Below are 21,792 nucleotides of genomic sequence, written 5' to 3'. Positions count from 1 at the left end.
CACATGAACATTGTTCAAGCTTTTTCTGACATAAATCACTGGGACATGGCAGACATGGGTGGGACAGTTCTGTCTTGGCTCTGATGCACTGCACTGTGCATGCAGTCTTCCCTACACAAACAAAATACCAAACACATTCCACTCCACTCTCAGGACTGTATACAGGGGGAATAAGAGATAAGGTGCAGTGTTCAAGCCTCAGCCTCTCTGGGCTTGAATGAGGACTGCAGATCCCTGTTACAGTAAAAACAGCAAGAAAAATTCAATAGAAAACTTAAAAATGAAGATCTGACATTAAAAATGAAGACAGAAAATCTTAGATTCAAAGACAGTACAAGAGGGCAATTCTAAACCAGCCAGAATACACATCTGAGAAGTTCCATGCTGCTCCAAAGGACCCAAGGTGCCTAGGAAGCCCTGTCTCTTCTGCCCCCTTTCTTGAAACCAGGAACGTAATGAAGAGCACTTAAGGGTACGCCATAATTTCTACAACTTTCAGTGATGCAGGTTAGACTGTTGGTATTATCTCTGGAGGCCTCACACCCACATCCAGTGTTGCAGTCTGCAGGAGCTGGATAGAGGCAACACATGCTCTTCTGGTTGAGTTTCAAGCTTCACATTTCCAGTAAAGAATCTCTATCTTTGCACCCACCTTGCTTTGGTGCTGTCCCTGTACGGCTTGAGCCTTGCTGAAGGGCAGCCTCATTTCCTGTGTGATCCTTTGCAAATGGCTCAGCTCCTTGTCCTTCTCTGCAATGGCCAGCAGGTACTGCTCCTTCATGCTGCTGCTCTGCTTTTCCCACGTGTTCTTCTCCTGTCTGCCCAGCATAAACAAGGCCAGTTACAAGGAAGTCGCCAGCATGATGACCAGGTACCCAGCTAAGACTGAGCCAGGGGCGATCCAACCATCACCTCATGCTAGACATGAAGTTTTATAACCAAGCCAAGCCAAAACAACACACTTAAGTACAGGAACCTTAAAAGCAGGTTTAAGGAAGTTTTCTGTATTTGGTTGAACCCTTTGGATTGTTCCACGCTGTCCTAGGGTGACTTTTTCACACTTTCTGTGTTTCTGGACATTGTTTTGATCTCACTGTACAGAGTTTTGTCAAGTGGCAATGCCACTTGTCCCCATACTAATTTCTCTGCACCAGACCCATAGTACCACACCACCCTGAGGCCAGCATTTCATGTACAGTGTAAAAGCTGCACAGGAAATAAACCTCCTGTTCTTTTGTCAGGATAAATAAAATTTGTAAGATGCTTCAAACTTTACGAAATCTGCAGTGTTAATTTGAGGGTCAGAGTGGAGGTAGGGGGGAGGGAGAGAACTACAAGTTTTTGTATCACTTTGGACAAAGATAAGCCATAGACCTTTTCACGAAGAAAATCCCACCCTTTTCATTCCAGCCTCAGGCATTCTTAAATGGATCTCTGAAATACCTGAAAGCATTTCCCCCTGTTTTCAGAACAAAGCACATTTGTCTGACTAGTTTTACTCCATTTGGAGAAGATATTTTTACTAGACTTGAATTACAGAGTTAAAAAGAACGAATTAGAAGACATAGAGCAAGTGAAATATAGGATTAGACAGCCATACAAAATTAGTATGCTCTAAACTATGCTATCAATGGGATAATAAAGGGTGTTCAGCAGCAGCCTGGAATGGAAAGTACTGTGATCATATACACAAGTTCCAATGCAAGAAACACCTCAGTTTCCTCTCCAACAGATGATACTGACCACCAGTGGATGAAGGAAATAAAACAAAGACATCCCTGATCTATTCCACACAGGCACTGACCTCCAAGCTGCTGGGCTGTAATCGTGAGGCAGAAGCTGGGTGAGGGAATCCCGTCCTCTCCTGGCCAGGGCGGGTGCTCAGTGTCACCTGGCACAGGTGGGGCTCTCAGCATTCCCCCCAGCTCTGCCCACAACCGCTCTTTGAGAGAAACAAACACATGGGCAACCTGGCCAAGGCAGGAAGCAGACAGACAGCTCACCTGAGCTGCTGGAGCTCCTGCTGGTACACAGCTCCTTCCTGCCTCAGCTGTTCTTGCAGACGAAGCTGTTTGTCTGCCTCTTGCTCCCACTGCTGCAGCTGTGCCTTTAAGCGAGAATTCTCAGCAGCTTCCACCCCAACAAGGATGTATTGCTGCTGCAGATTCTCCAGCTCTCTTACCTGGGATTAAAGAGAAACATCATTATGTGACAGCTGAGCAAGCATCAGGTTTCTTACTCAGAACTGTTTAAGAGCATTTCTTACTGTGGTGTCTGAAGGGAGAAAAGGGTCACATTCAGAGGACAGAGGAACTAAAAACAGAATCATCAAATACAGCAGTGTACTAAAAACTGCTCAGAAAAACGCCCTCAGACAATTCTATCGGTAATAAGGGCAGTGAGTTTTGAGCCCTCCCATGAAGATGTGAAATACATTAACAAAAAGACTCCAGACTACAATAATAATCATCTTAATCAGAGGAAAACTAAGTGACACAGAAGGAGCTGGTTAAGCATAACTCCTGAAGTTGGTATTTACTGTAAACCAGGAAACTGATAAGTAAAATCCTTTTGGCTCTCCAATTCCAGTCAGGCTATAATTAGAAATAAGTTGTTGTTGTTACACATGCATCGCTGCAATTGCTTTTGAAGACAAGAAGACATGGCTGACTCTGGAGACAGGACGGTGCTCAGTGAGTGGCAGTGGGACATGACTGTCAAGTCTGTCTTCTGAGCAGCAAGGAGAACTCTGGAACTTGCTGGGCTGCACTGTGCCAGAGACCATACAAACACAGACACATCCAGTGTGCAAGCAAGAATGTCAGAAGGAATCTGCAATGTCTTGTACCTGCTTTGAGAGTCAGCTGCCAAGAGGAGGAGGAAACTCAAGTCTTTGTTCTAGTCTCTTAGAAATCTAAGGCAAATCAAATGAGCTGACACAGATGTGAACTATGCAGGTTAACAGGGACCTTATTTCCATGATTTCATATTTTAAACCAACCTCACAGAGAACCACCCTTGGAAGTTAACAATGGAATCACAGCCTCCATGCCAGAGAAAATACAGATGGCCCATACCAGATTCATGGGGTCTGATGGAGCATGCCCACAAATGCTACGGTCATTGGGAGCAACTCCATTCCCTTTGAAAGGTCATGGTGACTCAAGAGGTTCCTCAAGACTGGAAGAAAGCAAATGTCATCCCTACCTACAAGAAGGGCAAGAAAGGAGAATTGTGAACCTGCAGTCTGGTCAGTCAAAAACAGGCTGGCTAGAGAAGCTGTGGAATGTTTACTGATGGAGATATTCAAAATCCAACAAGACATTGTACAAGCAACCTACTCCAGCAAGCCTTGTTTGTGCAGGGGGGTTGGACTAGGAGATCTCTAGAAAAACTCCAGAAGACCCTTTGAATCTCAACTATTCTGTGATTCCATGAAGATGCAGCCTGATCTATGCATCACATTTCTATTATCAGAGCTAAGCATGCTGAATTTTAAGACTTGAAGATCCAAACCTCTGCTGGTACTTAAAGTAAGAGCAGGAAGAGAGAACATGGACTTACTACTCTGTCTCTGTCACTCTGCAAGGAGGCCAGTGCCTTCTTCAGACTCTGCACTTCCAAAGCAGTGGTGGAAATTGTCCCTTCTGCTTGTTGTTTCACTTCTTCAATCTTACGTGTTTTGTCCAATTCATTCAGCAGACGGTCTCGGTCATTCTGCAGGCTTGCCATAGCCTTGGAGAAAGATTTGACTTGGTTGGAAGAGCCTTCCAATTCCAAAGACAAGTGGAGAAGCTCATCATCTTTAGCTCTGAGCTGCTGATTAAGTTCCTCAATCTGGGCCAAGAGACCTCTTTCATCAATAGCCTTCTGCAGCTCTGTCAGCTCAGACCTGACCATATCTCGGTCCCTGAGAGTGGAACGTTGCTCCTCTTGTAGCTGACCCATCTGTTTCTGAAGAGTCTGCACTAGACTCTTTTGTTCCTGTAAATCCGTAGAATATTTCTGTTTCAAAAGACGAAGCTCTTCATTGGCCTGGTCTCGGCTATCCTGAAGAGAGCTCATGGACCTCCCAAAAGACTGAATTTGAGCTCTGAGATCTTTGTTTTCATCTGTGACTTCAAGCAATTTCTGCTCCATTTCCATCAAGTCCCGTGCCAACTCTGCTACTCTCTCTTCAGCTGTCTCGGTTTCATTCCTCATTATCCCTGCATCGTGATGCAGGTGCTTCAGCTCCTTCCGAAGCCTGTCCTCAGCCTCTCCCACTCTCTTGGCTGCATCCCTCTGAACACAGTCTAGCTCCCCCTCAAGTTCTCTTATTCTCTTCTGGGAGAGGGAAAGCTCATGACTCAGTTGCTGTAGCTCTTTCTCTCGAGCCTTCAGTTCTGCCTGACACTCCACGATGGGACTGCCCTCATGTAATGCTGCCATCTCACTCTGCACCCGCGACAGAGAGGACCTAAGAGTGTCAATCTCTTGCGACATTCTGACTTTATCCTCTCTTAAGGCTTCCATGCCCTTCCTGAGATCATCCTGAGTATGCTCAGACTCCTTCAGCTGTGTTTCTATGGCTGCCTTCTCATTTTCCAGAGTCTGGATCCGCTGAAGCTGTGTTTTGAGAAGTTGCTTCTGTTGGGAGTCCTTTATTGAAATCACTTGGTTAAGGTCTTCTCTGTACCGCACCAACTGTGCATTCAGCTTGGCATTCTCAGAGTTGAGGTCATCCATCTGGCCATGGAAACTTCTAATTTCTTCCTTGAGCTTGTTGTTTTCAGCAGCAGCCTCTTGAATTAGCTGGTCTTTTTCCAGGATTATACCAAGATGGCGTTCCTCGAGCTGCTTGTAGTCCCTCAGAATGCGGTCTCGGTCGTCCTGCAGAGATGACATGGACTTGGTGAAGGAGTCCAGCTGTGCCTTGTGCTGCTTACTTTCTTCTCTGCTTATCTTCATCTTTTCAGTGAGATGATTGAGTTTGTCAAGAAATTTGTTCTTCTCATTTTCCAAGGCTTTTTTATTGTCTTCCTCCTTACTTAGCCTACACTCCAACTCTTTCATCTCTTCAGAATGCTGCTGCTGTAATTCAGCTAGAGCAGCCATCACTGCTTCTTCTTTGGCAGACAGCAAACTCATGATCTTTTGATCTTTGGCACTAATTTCTTCATGCAGCTTATTTGTTAGGTCCTTGGAAGCCTGCAGGTCAGCTTCAAGCTGCTCACAGTTGAGTTTAAAATTCTGGATACTCATCTCTTGTTGCTTAACCACAGTCCCCAGCTCTTCCCTGGCCAGCTCACATTTGGTGAAGGAATTCTCTAAGTCAGCAAGCTGGTCTCTTAGGCTGCTGATTTCTGACTCCAGTTCCTGCTGTTCATTCTGAGACTTGCTGTACAGTTCCTGAGACCCTTCAAGCCGAGTCAAAAGCTCTTTTTTTTCCTCCTGCAACATTTCACATGTCTTTTGATGATGCTGAATCTCCTTCCTGCAATCAACCTCCCAGTCTTTCTTGTTGCATTCCAGTCTGAAAAGAAAACATGAAGTTGATCAAAAACCCACAAAGTATCTCAGTAGCTAAACCCACACTAACTCTGTTCTTATACTAATTTAGAAAACCCACAGAATTTGTTTTACTTAAAGAAAGCAAGCTAGAAATATCTCTCAATTTAAAATTCAAAATAGCTTTTAAAGTTCTGACCGTACTACTGCCTTAAAGGGGTGGTGGCAGGGGAATATATTCTTTTAAAGTTGTTCATGTCAATACTGAAAAAAGTGTTCACCTAAACACTGAATGTTATCACCTCCCTGTCATTGTCAATACATTACTTCTCTAATCCATTGTAGCTAACAATAAAAAGAACTCCATGCCACCCCACAATGAAGTTGCTGTTCTGGTACCTTTGATGTCCATTTAATGCTTCATCACACAAAGATACAGCATATATATATAAACAATTTTACTCATGTAAGAATGGTTCGGTTTTGAATTTTGGAAATACACAGCTGTACACGCATTTTGATACATTTCCATAGCTCCATCTTCCCCTCAAAATTTATTTTGGGAGTAAACTGGAATTATGTATCCCAATGCTCTCTTGACTTCTCCGTGCAAAAGACTCTTTAATTAATCTGAAATTTGAAATACTCTGGAGAGTAATCAGATGGTGAATGCTTGTCACAGAGAACAGATTTAACACAGGTATCCTAAGGACGTGAAGAAGATTCTAGAGTGATCACCTCATGTCCTTGTGCAGATAACAAATGCAAAGTAACCTTTTCCTGATAAACCTCCCCTGACACAGCTTATTTACCTGGATATTTGAGTCTGGAGTTCCTCCACATGCATGGTCATATGTTTCACCTGGTCCTGTAGCACAACACAAGCTTCCTCTTTCCAACGTATTTCTTCTTCTTTCTTTTGAATAGTTTCAGTGAATTTCTTCTCCCATGTTTTTGATTCATCTATCACTCTATCCCTATCATCCTGAAGGGAAGACATGCTCCTGGTGAAGGCTGCAAGCTGGGCTAGTGTTTTGTTTAGATTGCCTTCCAGCTGCTTTGCTTCTTGATCCTTTGTCTTCAAGGAGTCCTGCAGATCACCAACTGTTGTTTCCATATGGTCCTTCTCTCTCTGCAATGTTGCCAGCTTTGCTTCCATGTTTTTGATCTCCTTTGAGTGCTTGTCTTTTTCCTGTTCCAGTCTTCTCTCAAAGTCTTCATCCTTTTTCTTCATTTGAATCTTAATTTGCTCTTTGTTTGCTTGTAACTCTTCCTTCACTTTGACGCTCTCAGCTAAAACCCTTGCTGCCTCACTCTGAGTGTCATCCAACACTACTCTGCAGTGAGCAAGCTCTGCCTGGGCTTTCTTGGTGTCTTCAACTGCTTTAGCTGAAGTTTCTTTGGCTGCTTCTACCTCTTTCTGAGTCTCACTCTGCAGAAATTCCAGAGCTTTAACAGTTCTTTCTAACCTACTGTTCTTTTCCTGGCTTTTTATACAGTCCTTCTGCAGCTGCTTAATCTCCTGCTGTTTCTGTTTCAGCAGTTCTTGAAGCTCCTTTATATGTGTGCTGCTTTCTCCTCTCAAATTGTATTTCAGCTTTCCCACAAATTCTTTTTGCTCTTCTGAAGTAGCTTTGCTTTTCTCCTTTGCCATCTGACTTTTCTCCTCCTCCAGTTTGTGCATCATTCTCTGCAAAGTCTGAAGCTCATGTTTCAGTTGATCATTTTTGATTTGGAAGTCTGTTGCATCTTGCTGATAGTTTCCAATACTTCCATTAAGTTCTGCCAGCTGATTCATGAGCCTTTCTTCCAAGTCATCCTTTTCAGCCTCTAGAGCATCCTTCAGTGCTGTCATTCTGATGAGGTCGTCTCTGGCTTCTTGGACCTTTTGCTCCATCTTTGCTACCGTGGCCTGCAAGTCATTCACTTCATGGACTTTCTCTCCCATTTGGTGCTCTAAAGCCCTTTTCTCACCCGCTAAAGTCTCGGCACACCTGCGGATGTCACCCAGCTCTTGCTCTGAAGCCCTTCTATTATCTTCCATCTCTGCGATTCGCCTGGTGAGCTCAGCTATTTGCTGTCTGTACAGACCAGGATCCTCACAAGGTCTCTCACTTTCAGATGCCTCTTGTTCCAGCTCTGCAGCACAAGGCTCTGGTTGAAAAGATACATCCACTTGATTTTCAGACTCTTCCGTTGGTGATGGTGTGGCAGCTGCCTTATCAGTTTCTTGCCCCGCTGTCTGCTGGGCAACACACCTGTCCACAAGTTCTCTGCTTTCCTTCAGCTTAGACTCTGTTACCTGCAAAAGGCACTTCAAGTCCACAATCTCTTGATTCAGAGACTCCTTTTCAGCCATTACTGTCTCAAGCTGAGTAGAAAGAGACTGGCACTCCTTCCTAGAGCACTCCAGGTCTTCTTTCAGGCTAGTGTTTGTAAAGCTCTCTCCAGTCCTGTGCAGCTCTCCATTTGTAAAATGCATCTCTGCTCTAAGCTTCTCATTCTCCTCCTCCAGTTCCAGGATCTTTTGTTGCTTTGATTTTGCAAATTTCCTCATTTTCTCCTTCATTTCATCAATTTCCTGTTCAGTTTCTTGTAGCTGCTTTTCTGTTTCCTGCTTTTTTGCTTCAGCCCCTTTGAGCTGAATGAAAATTTCCTGCTTTTCCTGCCTAACAGTTTCCAACACACGCTGAATTCGCTCAGCCTCATTACTCACATTCTCATATGACTGCAGCAGAGTTTCATATTCTCTCTGAAGCTCCTTGTATTTCTCCTGCCACTCAGAACTCTCAGTGGCTTGAAAGTTCTTCAATGATTCCACCTCCTTCTCCAGCTTCTCCTTCTCTAGAACAACGCTATCCAGAGTAAGTGTAAGGTTTTTACAGCATCCGTCAAGGTTCTGATTTTCTCCAAGTAGTTTATCAATTTCTGCAGTAAGTTTTTCTCGCTCTCCAGTGAGGCACACTAACTTTTCTCTTAAGGTATCTGTTTCTTTAACATGGCCACATACTTGGCTTTCCATATCTGTCAGCTTGACAGAAAGACTGTCAATAGTAATTTTAGCATTAGCCAGCTCTTCTTTTAGAGATTTGCTCTCATTTAGTGCCTCTTTTCTATAGATAAGTGCTGCTTGCAACTTTCTCTGCATTTGATTCTTCTGCTTAGCTGCTTCTGCATTGTCCTTCTGCTTCTCCTGAATTTCAAGCATCTCCGTTTGCAGTCGCTTGCTTTGCTCCTCATGCACCTGAGCCTGAGCCTCCAACTGACTACACAGTCTTTGGACTGATTCCTCTTTTTCCAGCAATTGTGCCTGCACATTATTGAGAGTGTCACTTTTCTCCTTTAACTGCTGGCTAAGAAATTCTATTTCTTCATCCTTTTGGTGCACAAGAATTTTCAAGTCTTCCAGACTGGCCACTCCAGAAATTGTTCCTTGATTCTCCTCCAATTCTGTCTGAAGACTTGCTCCCTTAGCTTCAGCTTGCTCAGAGGTTCTCTTCAGCCCTTCTATCTCTACAAACAACTGTGCTATGTGCTGCTGCAAATCAAAGATCAATTCTGATTTGTGAGCAAGCTCCCTTTGCATATGGCTGACACTACATTCCAATTTCTCTTTCTCCATCTGCAATTTCTCAAGGTGTTTTTTCCACTCTTCCTCAGAAATATCTGCAACTTGTACAAGGTTGTTAATTGTTGTATCTTCTGCTTCCATGCATGAAGAATCCAACCTAGCTTGACTCCTAAAAATACTCTCTGCTGATCCTTTCTGCTCTTGGAGCTGTCTGAGCTGAGCCTGGATACTGTCTTTCTCTTTGCTTTGCTGATCAAATTTTTCTTGCAGGATGTTGTAATCATCTTTTTGCTGTTTCAATTGTTCTCTGTGATGCCTGTCTTTTTCTTGAGCCTTTTTTATAGTGTCTTTGCGAGATACGAGAGCTTCTTGAAGTTTTTTTTGAAGTTGTTCTTTTTCTTGTTCAAGAACTGAAATCTTTTCTCTAAGAGCAGACTTTTGTTTTTCTTCCAGATCCGTACCTGCTGAACCATGTTTCTCATTTTCTTCATCATCTTCTGGGCTTTCATTGGTTTCAGCCACTTTGTCAGGAACTGTCTGATGCTCCATGATTTCATCTTTAACTGAAGCAGTGTTTGCCTTATCTTGCAAGCGTTGCCTCATTTCCTCAATCACTGCCTGCAGTTGTGCTTCAGTAGTTTCTTTTTCCTTCCGGATGCTCTGCAGCTCAGATTCCTTTTCAGAAAGCAGCTGAACTAGATAGTCCTCACGGGGCTGGTTTTCAAGACCTATTTCTTTGCTGATCATGCTTCTCATGTCCTCCCCCCCTGCAGCTGCCCGAGCCTCTGAGGTTTCTGATTTTTGTTCTCTATTCAGTTGTTCTAATTCATTCTCCAATCTGGTTACCTTCTTCAGAAGCTCCTTCCTGTTCACAAATACTGCTTGCAGCTTCCGCTTTACTTGCTCATTTTCTTTTCTCAGAAGTTCAACTTGATTTACTAATTCCTCATTTTCTTTACTCACTGTTTCTGTCTCATTCTGCAGCTTGGATATCCCACACTGCAGACATGTATCTTTTGTTCCTATGTTCTGCTCTTTTTCTTCCTGGGATTTTAGTAACAGACTTGTCTGCTCCTTAAGACTCTTCAGCTCGTTTCCTAGAGCAAATTTCTCTTCATTCAGCAGGACCATTTTCTCAGACATGCTGACACTGATCTCTGCCATCTGTTGGTCCTTTTCCTGCAAGGCCTGTTGCAGGCTCTCTATACACCCGGTGTGCTCAGCAACGAGCTGTTCCAGGCTTGCTGCCTCGCGTCCCTTTAAGGTTAACTTGTGGGAAAGCTCTTCCATCTCTGCTGTATTCTTCCTCAAAAGTTGTCCTAGATCAAGTACTTCACATTCCTTTGTCTCAACCTGGCTTCTCAAATCCTTTAGTTGCATGTCCTGGTCAGAAAGCTGAAGTTGTGCTTCATCCAAGTCCTTTTGCAAAGCTTCAATTTTTATATCTTTGGATTTAAATTCATTTTTAAGGCTCTGGATTTGCTCTCTTAGAAGGCTGCTTTGACTGTCTGACAGTCTCTGCTTTTCTGAAAGAGCTAGCTCTTCCTCCAGTTGCTTGACTTGCTCCTTCAGTTCTGTTATGGTAGAAAGTTCTCTGGCCTGACACGAGAGCTGATCTTGCTCATCAGTCAAAACACAAAATGTACTGTCAGGATCCTCTGCTTTTTTCCTGTATTCCTCTGCCAACTGGTTTAGCCTATTTATTTCTGCACATTTTTCTCCTAGTTCTTTTCTAAAGGATTCTTCTGATTTCTGCAGCATTATTTGCAGTTCTGTAATTTGGTTTTGTAACTTGATGAGCTCTTGAGACTGAGAGGTGCCAGGACTTCCCTGAGGGTCATCTTGGAAGCTGATTCCATTTTCCTGAAGAAAGCCAGTTTTCTGCATTTCTGTTTCTTTCAGCAGTAAGACACTCTGTGTATCTGAAGCGTTCTGCTCCTCCCTCTCCAGACACTGTATCTGTGAATTCTCTCCCAGCTGGTTAGCTTCTGTTTGGCTGCCTGTAGAAGTCTGGCCACTGGGGCCCTTGAGTTGGCTTTTCAGAAAAGTTACTTCTTCTTGGGCTTCCTTCAGTTCCAGCAGCAAAACTGACAGCTCCTTCTGTTTCTCTGCAGCAATATAGTCTAGAATTCCAGGTGGACAGCTTTCCTCAGTAAACTGCTGGCTTCTATTGGTAAAGCCATCTGTTCTTGCCTAAAAGAAAACAGCAGACATCATTTTTCCTTTGAATCTTGTCAAAGGGCCACTCTGGAAGTATCTGCTTTCCACAGTTTGTAACTGTCTCAAGCTGGCTTCTGCAATAAATGGAAGCCCTGCTAATAGCAGGGGAACTCTGTCTTGGCAGTGGGGGTGCACTCGGTGACCTCCAGAGGTCCCTTCTGACCCCAACTGTTCTGTGATTCTGTGACTCCCCGCATCACTTCTGCCAATTTCAGTTTCTGAAGTCACAGCATGAAAGATTCTGGCTGCAGGATCAGACCATAACAACTTCCTATTCCCTTTCGCCCCCCTTCTCTCTTGATTGCAAGATAGTCTAACTCCGAACTGTTTAAGTTCTCCTGTGATTCTAACAAGCCCTCTAGTGTACTTAACCAGTCACATTTTCATGTCATCCTATTCATAGCCTCTATTCAATCTGCCCATTTAACATGGCAAGGAAGCAGGATGGAAACCCACATTCCAATCTGCGTCCATGCCCAAAGTGAAAGCACTAGACAAAGCACCTGGAACAAAGTGCTTGGCTTTTTCCAAGTTACCATTTTTAAGTTTCTTCCCATCCCCCAAAACAGATTACAAAAGAAAAGCGCTCCCAAATCCTCCCCAGACAGCTTGGATCAACAGCCCACCAATAAGTCAACGTGCTGCACTGTAAAGACTTGGAGGGCAGAAACAGCTTATGGGGAACCATTAAACGAGACCTGCTCTTAAGAAGTCTGCTGTCATAACGAAACAACCACTTTAAGTCACAGGAGAGTAAAAAGAGACAACTCTTTGAGGCTTTTAAGCTAAATTAAATTTTTTGTATCTGCAAATGCATACAATACTGAGACCAAAAGGGTTTTGGACTACGTTTGTACCTCAGAGACCATGGAAGTGTCACCAAAAGGCTTTTGCATTTCAGAATTCACCAGCTCTCCTGAAACACCTAGTGAGAAAAGGAACATTTGTCACCATCAGTGCAACAATTTGCAGGTAAAGTCAGTAGGTAGAGTGAAGGGACAAGAAATGGGACCAAAGCTTCTATAGAAGGTGAGAAAAGACAAAAAAAAATTAAAAAAAAAAGAAAAAAAAGGCAGCAAACTAAGCACAGAAGAAAACAACCCAGAGTTTGAGTCTTTGCAGTGCACAGACATCCTATTTTGGTTTAACTCCAACCACTAATTCAGTCACTGCAGCTGCAGCACGGTTCTGTGCAATCCTCTGTGTTTGCTGCATCACCTGCACACAGCACTCCTGACCCCTGAAGGAGGATCAGATTGGTTTCACTGCTTTTTTTCTCCATGTGGGATGTGGCATGGAATTCCAGACACAAAAAGACTTTTACTGGCTTGCAGAGAAACACACAGTTCTTAATTTTATCTTAATTCTCCTCTGTGCAAACACACTCCTTCAAGCCCTTCTCTCTTCCTACCTTTAGCAACCACTTTTTTCTTCTCTTCTGGTATATCCTACCCATCCCACATTACAATGTTCTCTTCTACCTCATGTTAACATTTTCTGCCTTCTGTAGATTACAATCTTTAGATTCTGACCTCAGAGCACCTCCTTCTAAATAATCCTCAAATTTGTCCCTGAAACTCCTCAAATTTTCACAATTTTCTTGTCACATGCCTCATTCTGTATCCTCACCTGTAGAAGAAGGGCAGTCTACATAAGAGGCTGGAGCTTCCACAGTCCACAGGTCTTGCAATTTTGCCTCAGCACCAATATTTTTATTCTGTGGGATGAAGAAAAAAACCACTGAGCTTTGAGCCAGGATCCTGCTATGAGGAGACAGCTCTCTCAGCTGTCTACTGCTCTGCCAGCTCTAAGTAAAACCTATCAGAGTTTGGACAAAACTCTGAAGCCTAAAGAAAATAAATAAATAAACAATGAAAAAGAGATTAATTTTGATGTTAAGCAATAGACTAAGACATATCTCAGCAGATCAACAGATCAATGGATGCAATGATCTAAACAAAATCCTTCCCACCTTGAGATGGTTTCTCTTCCACCTTCACTCCCTCAAAGGCATTAACCACAGTATCACAACCATTCACTGAGCACCCAGGCAGGGAAGGTGAGAAATCATGTGTCTATGCCTCACTGCTCCAGCAGATACAGAACCTGCAGCTTTTCCAATAAAGTTAGGCTAGGCTCTACCACACAAACAAACCAAGAACCCCACAAGAACCTTTAACTGTTAGATGCCTTAACCTGGGTTTGGGTAACTCTATTACTTGCCCTAAAGCCATGGGTCAGGTGCACAAATGATAAGAATAGCTGTCCAAGTGTAAAAACTTAGATGTAAGCTATTTAGCTGGACTCTTGTTATAATGAAGACACTGAAATGGACAATTCCAGGGTTGTTTGCATTGACCCATTTTCAACATTCACCTTGCTGCAGGTGAGGCATATGCTAAGGAACCTGTTTTTCCCACTGTCTATAAAGGGGCAGTAGAAAACAGTTCAAATGCTTACATGTGCTTGGAAAAGCGTGCGTGTGTGGCCGTGTGTGCATTCCCACTGATCTACCAGCTCACAGCTTGCAGGCACTTGGAAAGGGGATGAATGACTCAAAATGCTTCTGTGTTTCTAAATACCAACTTTCACCTTAATACTTCACAGTAACATGCAAACCCTTTGATAGAGAGGAATGCATTAGATAAAACACAACATTAATTTTCCCCCTGTGGACAGGATGGGCCAGTAGAGCAGGCTGCAGAGAGCCAGACCTGGCTCTAAGCTAACGACCAGGCTCACAGCAAAGCCTCAGTACAGACACACAGAGGCTGTCATCTCCCTCCCCACACTGAACAGAAGCCCTAGCAGCAGGTTCCTAACCCTGCATTCTGCCCAACAACAGCCTGGCTGCACTGGCACCTGCAGCGGGACACGGGGCAGCAGCACAAGGACAGTGCCCACCTGTCCCTGTCACAGAGCAGCACAAGGACAGTGCCCACCTGTCCCACTCACAGAGCCGCACAAGGACAGTGCCCACCTGTCCCTGTCACAGAGCAGCACAAGGACAGTGCCCACCTGTCCCACTCATGGAGCAGCACAAGGACAGTGCCCACCTGTCCCTGTCACAGAGCAGCACAAGGACAGTGCCCACCTGTCCCTGTGACAGAGCCACACAAGGACAGTGCCCACCTGTCTCACTCACAGAGCAGCACAAGGACAGTGCCCACCTGTCCCACTCACAGAGCAGCACAAGGACGGTGCCCACCTGTCCCACTCACAGAGCAGCACAAGGACAGTGCCCACCTGTCCCTGTCACAGAGCAGCACAAGGACAGTGCCCACCTGTCCCTGTGACAGAGCAGCACAAGGACAGTGCCCACCTGTCCCACTCACGGAGCAGCACAAGGACAGTGCCCACCTGTCCCTGTCACAGAGCAGCACAAGGACAGTGCCCACCTGTCCCACTCACAGAGCAGCACAAGGACAGTGCCCACCTGTCCCACTCACAGAGCAGCACAAGGATGGTGCCCACCTCTCTCACTCACGGAGCACACAGCTCCCCAGCCTGTCAGCCAGGTGCCCATTAGGGCAGTGGGAATGGTTTGAAAGGCATCTTAGATAATGACAGCTGTGCCTTTGGAATTTTATTTCCAGAGACACTGCTAGAGAATTTTATTTCCAGAGACTCTGCTAGAAAACTAACAACAGGCAGAAAATAGCACAAATGTGCTATTATTAACAAATAGTTAAAATAGCACAAGTGTGGACCGGATGGATGAAGGACACAAGAAATGCACACAGCTGGCAAAGGGAAACACAGTCTGGTGCTAGCACAGCACAAGCTGTATTTGGAAGCTATTTCTGTCTTTCACCATTAATCCAGTTAATAATAACCTTTAAAGAGGATTGGTACAAAAGACCATGACAGCTTAGCTGTTTTAAGGCCAGTCCTTGACCTATTTTATTTCAGCTGCTTTATCATTACCTGTTCTGCATCTTCTATGGCCATCACAGCTTCCTGCTGAGACTCCCGGAGAACAAGCTGCAAATGTGATATTTCTGAAACATTAAAACACAAAAAATTTCTTTAACACTTAAGACTTTGTTTTAGACAGCAACAGAATATTCTTCCCGGAGCTTTCGAGAAAGGACACATGGCTGTTAATAACACTTATGTAGTGGAAATATGTACTGTCATGGGATAATGTGGGTTTGGTTTTTTTAAGAGGCAACCACACAACCAACATGGTCTTTTAAGCAGCTTTTAGAAAAGGACAATTGTTGTCATACAGTCATACTGAAAGACAGGTAATAGAGATTCAAGTTTTAAGAAACATTTTTATAAACGAGAGGAAAGGAAGAACTATCGTAGAAAGATGTTTCAAATTTCATTTGGAAAAAATAAAATGAGAAATTGTTACAAATGTACAAGAAAAACACATTCTAATTCATCTCAGTTCTAATTAATGTATTAGGTGATGGCTTAGCTTTTTAGCATAGAAGCCATTTGTAAAGCAACAAATACTGTGTCTTCCCAGAAATACCAATTTAGAAGCATTAAAAAACAGGCCCCATTTTTGTGAACGCGTTAACCAGCAATGATGGTATGAAAAATAGGTTAATATATACGCAAAATAAAACTCAGGACCAAGTTAAACAGTTCTCTAAGGGGTACGAATTTCTGTACTTTTCAGTTCTGAGCATGCAGTGAGGACACACATACCATCAACATACACTGCAACGTTTTCTTTTGTTCTCCTTCACACACTTTTCTACATACAATTGATTATACAAAACTGTATTTGCTAAGTACTACAGAAGCTGAGGAAGCTCAAATGAACGTTTTGTGAATTCTAACAATTGGAAGGCAGTCTGTGTTTTCTGTGATAATGGCTTTCCTTTATTGATCCCTACTCTGCTCTAGTGAACTCCAGACAATGTTCCCTTACACAGCAGGAGGAGACACCTTCAATCCCTCCAAGAGCTGCCTCAGGAGAAGTTCAAGGAATCCATACAGATGTAAAGAGAGTTACAGGTATTCTGGTCTAATGCACTGCTAAGGCCATGGAAATCAAGGCTGTACAAGGATTTCAAGAATCTTTATATTTCAAACAACAACAGCTTGAAATTTGAAGGGATTTGTTAAGGTCTGCTTGAAAAGTACCAGAAATTACAAAATATAAAGTAACTATAAATCCTTATTTCGTTCTACCAAAGTCAGGAATGGATTATGGTGGCAGTTTTTGGCATCCCACTTTAATTAAGACTGACAATTTCACAACACAAGAAAAGGAGTAACAAAGTACTTAGGACCTATACAGCAGACTTAAAAGATTTTTTATGTTTCATTTAATATTTTGGTAGTTTTAAAAAAGAAATTACATCTCCCAGCATTTTAAGACCAAAAAAAAAAAAAAAGTAATCAAGCATTCAATACACCCACTGGAAACAGAATTACAACAACAAAAGCTTGTTTTGAAGTAAACATGCAGCTAACCATGCATTGGGAAAAGATGCTTTAAGTAACATGACAGTGAAGCTCTGAGTCACTGCATTTTTTGGGTGGAATTCCTTTCAGTAGAGGGAGAGAGGCGCTGCTTTTTAAGAAAGCTGATGGAAGTTTTCCAGGTGCATTTTGGATGTACTCAGCTGTAGCTTGGGGCACGATTCCAGATTGAAAGCTGGATTTCTGTGAGTGTCCTTTCATATGGTCTTCCCAACACCCATGCTACTAAATTGCTGGTATGGGTTTGACAGGTGGGCTGTGAGCTGGGGTAAGGAACTGGCTGTGTGCAAAGAGCTGCAGCCAATGGCTCAACACCCACGTGGGCACCAGCACCCACAGAAGCCCATCCTGGACACAGTTCAGTGTCCTGGCTGCTGGCACACAGCTGGGGGAGGGCACCCGTGGGCACCTGCGGATCACCCAGGCTGAGCAGCTGATGGTTTGCTGGGGGGATGTGATGTAATGTGATGTGATGTGATGTGATGTGATGTGATGTGATGTGATGTGATGTGATGTGATGCCATCCAGAGGGACCTGACAAGCCTGAGGAATGCAGCTATGCAGCCCTTGTGCACAGTGAGGTTTAGTAAAGCCAAGGGCAAGGCCCTACACCTGACCTGGGGCAATCCCCAGTACCAGCACAGACTGTGGGGTGAATGGATGGAAAACAGGCTACAGAGAAAGACTCTGGGATTCTGGTAAACTAAAAATTGGACAGGAGCTGGCAATGTGTGCCTGCAGCCCAGAAAGCCAATCACACCCTGGGCTGCACCAAAAGAGGTGTGGGCAGCAGGCTGAAGGAGATAATTCTCACCCTCTTCCCTGCTTTTGTTAGACCCCACTCAGAGCACTGTGTCCAGTTCTGGGGTTCCCCTGTACAAGACAGATGTGAATCTGCTGGAGTGAGGCCAGAAGAAATGACAAAAATGACCAGAAGGCTGGAACATATCTCCCATGAAGAAAGGCTGAGAGACCCGTGGTTGCTCAGCCTGGAGAAGAAAGGCTTCAGAGAGGCCCTATTGCAGCTTCTCAAGAGGGCTGCTTCACCCTGGATTGCCCAGAGAAGCTGACAGCTGCCCCATCACTGGACATATTCAAGGTCACGTTGGATGGGGCTCTGAGCAACGTGACCTGGTGCAGGATGTCCCTGCTCAGGGCAGGGGCGATGGAACAGATGATCTTTATGAGTTCCTTCCAACCCAAACTATGCCATGATTCTAAACAATGTCTTGAAGTTCATTAAAGACCTACATCTCTGAGATCTTGGAACAAAAAAAGAGAAAGATCATGTTCTAGGACTGTAGGAATCTGGTTTATTGGTGATTATTCCCCATCTTTGAATGACAGAAGCAAAATGAATCTATTTCTTAAAAATCAAGGCAGCCTACTGTCATAGTGCACCAGACCCTGAAGTAAACACATAAGGGAATCCACTGTTTTATGGAAAAATTCCAAGAGAGCTGTGATATTGCTGCTAGCAGTCTACATGACCAGACACTCAAAATCAATGTAATTGTCTGGGGTTTTTTATATGTGGCATGTATATGGGTCCCTTCCTGTTTCAGCAAAAGCTATCAAAAACATCCTTCCCAGAAGTACCACCTGCAGATTGTCAGCGTCTTGTACTGGGGAAAGCTACCACTTTAGGTCTGTCTCTTGTAGAAACTAATTCTAGAACGATTCTTAAGTATATTAAGAATATTAAAATAGGTAAGGTAATCATCCAACCTTCTGTCTTCTGTCTTTCCAAGTTTTCTGTGGGTAGGAATGAAGTCTCGTTCTGGTCTTCCTGATCTACTATTTTTTTCTGTGATGCTGATTCATCCTGTTTAAACAGGATGAAAGGGAGAAAGACAAATTTTAATACAATTTATAAACACATATTAGTCTTTGATCATTTGGTTAACTTAAAAAAAAAATCAATTGGAAACTTTTAAATTACTCGAATTGACTTCTACTTCTTTACAGGCTTCTGTAGTCATAACATGACTGCCCTTCAACTGAGAGAGCTAACAAAAGCCTTTCTCAAGCAATGCATGACAAAAAAAGGAATTCTAGACATTTAATTTGGCTCCAGTTCCTAAATACACCAGAAAAATTAATAAGAATAATTTGAAAATATCAAACCTGTTTCTCCAGTTCAGAGAGCTGCACTTGTGGCTGGGATTTCAGCTCATCCTGACAGCAGACAAATTCTTCAAACTTCTGTAGAAGTTCATCTGACAGAGGGGAAAGAGGGGAGTTAAGGTCTGTTCTTGTCTTTTTTGCCACACTATGTCCATTTTATACACATGCACAATAGTTTATGAAATCTCTCTTAGTCACTGCTTCAGCTTTGGGCCATAAAGCAGCTGGAAAAAAACCTGAAATAAAAGCTTGAGGCAAGATCAATGTCATTATTTTTAACACAGGTCTATGGGGAAAATGGTACAGTTCACTTTTCTTGGTTGTTTTACTTATAATTTCAGTAGAAATTCACACTGTGAAGAACAAGGCACATACAAAAAGGACTTGTGTAAGTTGACAGAAAAAATGAAACAAATCAATAAAATCAACTAAAACAATACATCCAGCTCAAGAAACCTCCATAAGCCCCAAAAGACAAGAGGCTGGGACAGTACACAAGCAAAGCACCATATATGCTGCCCCACACTTCTGCTCCTCTTGCAACTGCCAAATACAGAACAGGGGGATAGAACCAGCCCCCCTTAGTGTGAGACAGCACCACCATTCCTGTGTCCCTGTGCAACCAGGATTGTTACATCAAGCCACTCTTATGAACTGTTATAAAAGCAAAGGCAAAGAGAAGGCAGCCCAGGAGGAGCTGCTCCCCCCAAGGGCTGTGCCTGCTCACCCCGTGGTCCCTGTGCTGCAGCTCCGTGTCCCACAGCTGGCACTGAGGGCTGGCCAGCGTCCTGCTCCAGCTGCTCCCGCTCAGCCCCAGGGACAGCACGGCCACGTGGCAGCTCCTCTTCGGCCACCGCGACACGGCTGAGCAGCCGCTCCTTCTCCTCCACCTCCAGCCTGCGTGCCTGCTCCAGGTCTCTGTACTGCACCTCGAGCTCAGCTTGCGCTCTTCTGGCCTCCTCCAGCTGCTCTGAGAGACACTGCACCTCCTCCTGCAAGCGATGGGAAGCCAGCTTCCTCTCGGCCAGCTCCAGCTCCATCTTCTCCCTGAGATCCTGAGCCCCTCGTCTCTCTGCATCCAACACATCCCTCATGGAGCTTAGTTCCACTTTCATCTTCTGGCACTGATCTAGGAGCGTCTGTAAAACGATACAGAAATTAATTTCTCTCTCAACTAGTTAAATACCTTGACAAAGCAACGCACGTGAACTAGATTTTAAGGTTCTCATTAAATCCTTTTAAGATATCTGAGTAGCAGAAGGGAGGAAACAAACATGTCAGAAATTTCAGTTTGTTAGAAAGAAACCGCCCCACAATTTGGAAACTGCAAGAAAGCAATGCTGGGAGAAACAACTCCTCATCACTGTGGTAAAGAAAAGTTAAGTCTTGATTTAGAGGAGGGGAATTTAGACAAAAGAAGCAATAGAACAGCGGCCAGGAGCTCTCTTTTAGAAGAAGCAAGCTTCCTAAAAAGGGGAGGAAGAGCTATAACAAATGAGGGAGAACTCAACAATTACAGAGTAGAATTTAAAAAACAAACCAGAACAAAAGTGTGTAAGTGAAAGGGGAATGCTGAAATATGAATCTGGAGGTAACAGAGGGCCCCACACAGTACCCACAGCTTTAAGAAAGATCTCAGAAGCCTCTAGTCAACACTGACCAGAGACTTAAGGTGACCAAGAGACAGAAACAAACCTTACACTTGCCCAAACTCCTGTTGCCAACCTTCCTCCTACTGGAGCTGTGGATGGTCAGCACAGCTAATTTCAGGAGGAATCTGATGAGGAACTCCTTTTACTTTATGAGTAGGCTTCACCCTCATGGCCTCAAGTACCAGGTCTCCTTCAGACCACAGAATGTATGAGGGAAGTCAAAGACACCGAGGAGAAGCCAAGGGAGCTTTCCCAGCCAGGAGCCAACAACCATGTCACGAAGACATCCATGCCAGCACCCCATGATACAGCCTCCTGAGTAACACAGCCAGTAGTGAGCACAAGTCAGCTCACTGAGGTTCTTTACCCTCTTCTCAGTAGGAAGAGGACCCACCATCATGGGCCTGGCTGGGACACAGAGCCAAAGAAAGTATGTGGGGCACAAGTGTGTAAAAATTATCAAAATGACGTTCAGCATTAGACTGGCTGGAGATCATGCAGCCAGTGAATATGAGACTGATTCAGTATAAGTCTCTTCTAAAGGGATGGAGAATTTTCAGAAGTTCAGATATTGGAAAAATGAAAAATACACTCATCCTCTATCTGCAAACCAACCTTTTAAGAGGTTGTGTTCTTAATCCTGTCTCAAGGAGCCTGTGTCTATATAGTCATACATGCACAGACTTGATCTCATTCTCTTCACACTCCAAACTGATGAAGCCAGAGCCAATCCCACTCCACAAGCTGTGCCACCAGATAAGCAAGTTCTCAGCAAGACATACTAAAGAATAGCTGTTTCTGCTCTGATCTGGCCTGGCAGTCCAGAAACACTGAGGCTTCAGCAGAACTGTGTTAGGCATTTTTGCTTTTGGGGAAGGTTTGTGTATTTGGCTTTGAAAGTACAGTCAGCAGCCTGGGTATGGAGAGATGCACACCCTGCCCACCTGCCCGGGATCATCAGAGCTGGCAACTGCAGCACCCACTGTGTGGCTGTACCTGCTGTGAGCTGTGCACACAGACCTGCAGCTCTAAACCCTGACCCAGGGAGGGCGGCCCCAGCTGATTTCATGATGGAAAGATGGTTCCAAAAAAACCTAATCTGGTAACTTCTGAGCCACTGACAAAGGCCTCATCCACCACACACACACACACATACCTGGTTTTGTTTTTCAGCAGTGTGTAACTCCTGCTGCAGCAGTTCCACCACCTGAGTTCGTCCTAACAGAGCTGCTTCCTGCTCCTCGAGCTTTCTCTGAAGTGTGCGCAGGTTCTGTGAGAGACAAG

The 21,792-nt window shown here is 44.1% G+C and overlaps 1 protein-coding gene across 2 annotated transcripts in view; it reads right to left on the bottom strand.

The window, feature by feature from the left end:
- The window catches only part of GOLGB1 (golgin B1), a 40,292-nt gene that overhangs the window by 6,440 nt on the left and 12,060 nt on the right, over positions 1 to 21,792 (bottom strand). For both annotated transcript variants that reach the window (XM_059471658.1, XM_059471657.1), the window contains 11 exons: positions 21,665 to 21,778; positions 19,584 to 19,995; positions 18,857 to 18,948; positions 18,458 to 18,554; positions 15,209 to 15,282; positions 12,911 to 12,998; positions 12,139 to 12,206; positions 6,303 to 11,254; positions 3,565 to 5,515; positions 2,004 to 2,182; positions 653 to 818 (listed from right to left, as the gene is read on the bottom strand). In XM_059471658.1, coding sequence (XP_059327641.1) covers positions 653 to 818; positions 2,004 to 2,182; positions 3,565 to 5,515; positions 6,303 to 11,254; positions 12,139 to 12,206; positions 12,911 to 12,998; positions 15,209 to 15,282; positions 18,458 to 18,554; positions 18,857 to 18,948; positions 19,584 to 19,995; positions 21,665 to 21,778 — 8,193 coding nt within the window. The remainder of the gene's footprint in view (positions 1 to 652; positions 819 to 2,003; positions 2,183 to 3,564; positions 5,516 to 6,302; positions 11,255 to 12,138; positions 12,207 to 12,910; positions 12,999 to 15,208; positions 15,283 to 18,457; positions 18,555 to 18,856; positions 18,949 to 19,583; positions 19,996 to 21,664; positions 21,779 to 21,792) is intronic.

This window comes from Ammospiza nelsoni, chromosome 5 (assembly GCF_027579445.1).
Source record: "Ammospiza nelsoni isolate bAmmNel1 chromosome 5, bAmmNel1.pri, whole genome shotgun sequence".
NCBI classification, from domain to species: domain Eukaryota; kingdom Metazoa; phylum Chordata; class Aves; order Passeriformes; family Passerellidae; genus Ammospiza; species Ammospiza nelsoni.
Note: the sequence above shows the minus strand (reverse complement) of the source record. Positions and strands in the feature narration are given on the sequence as shown.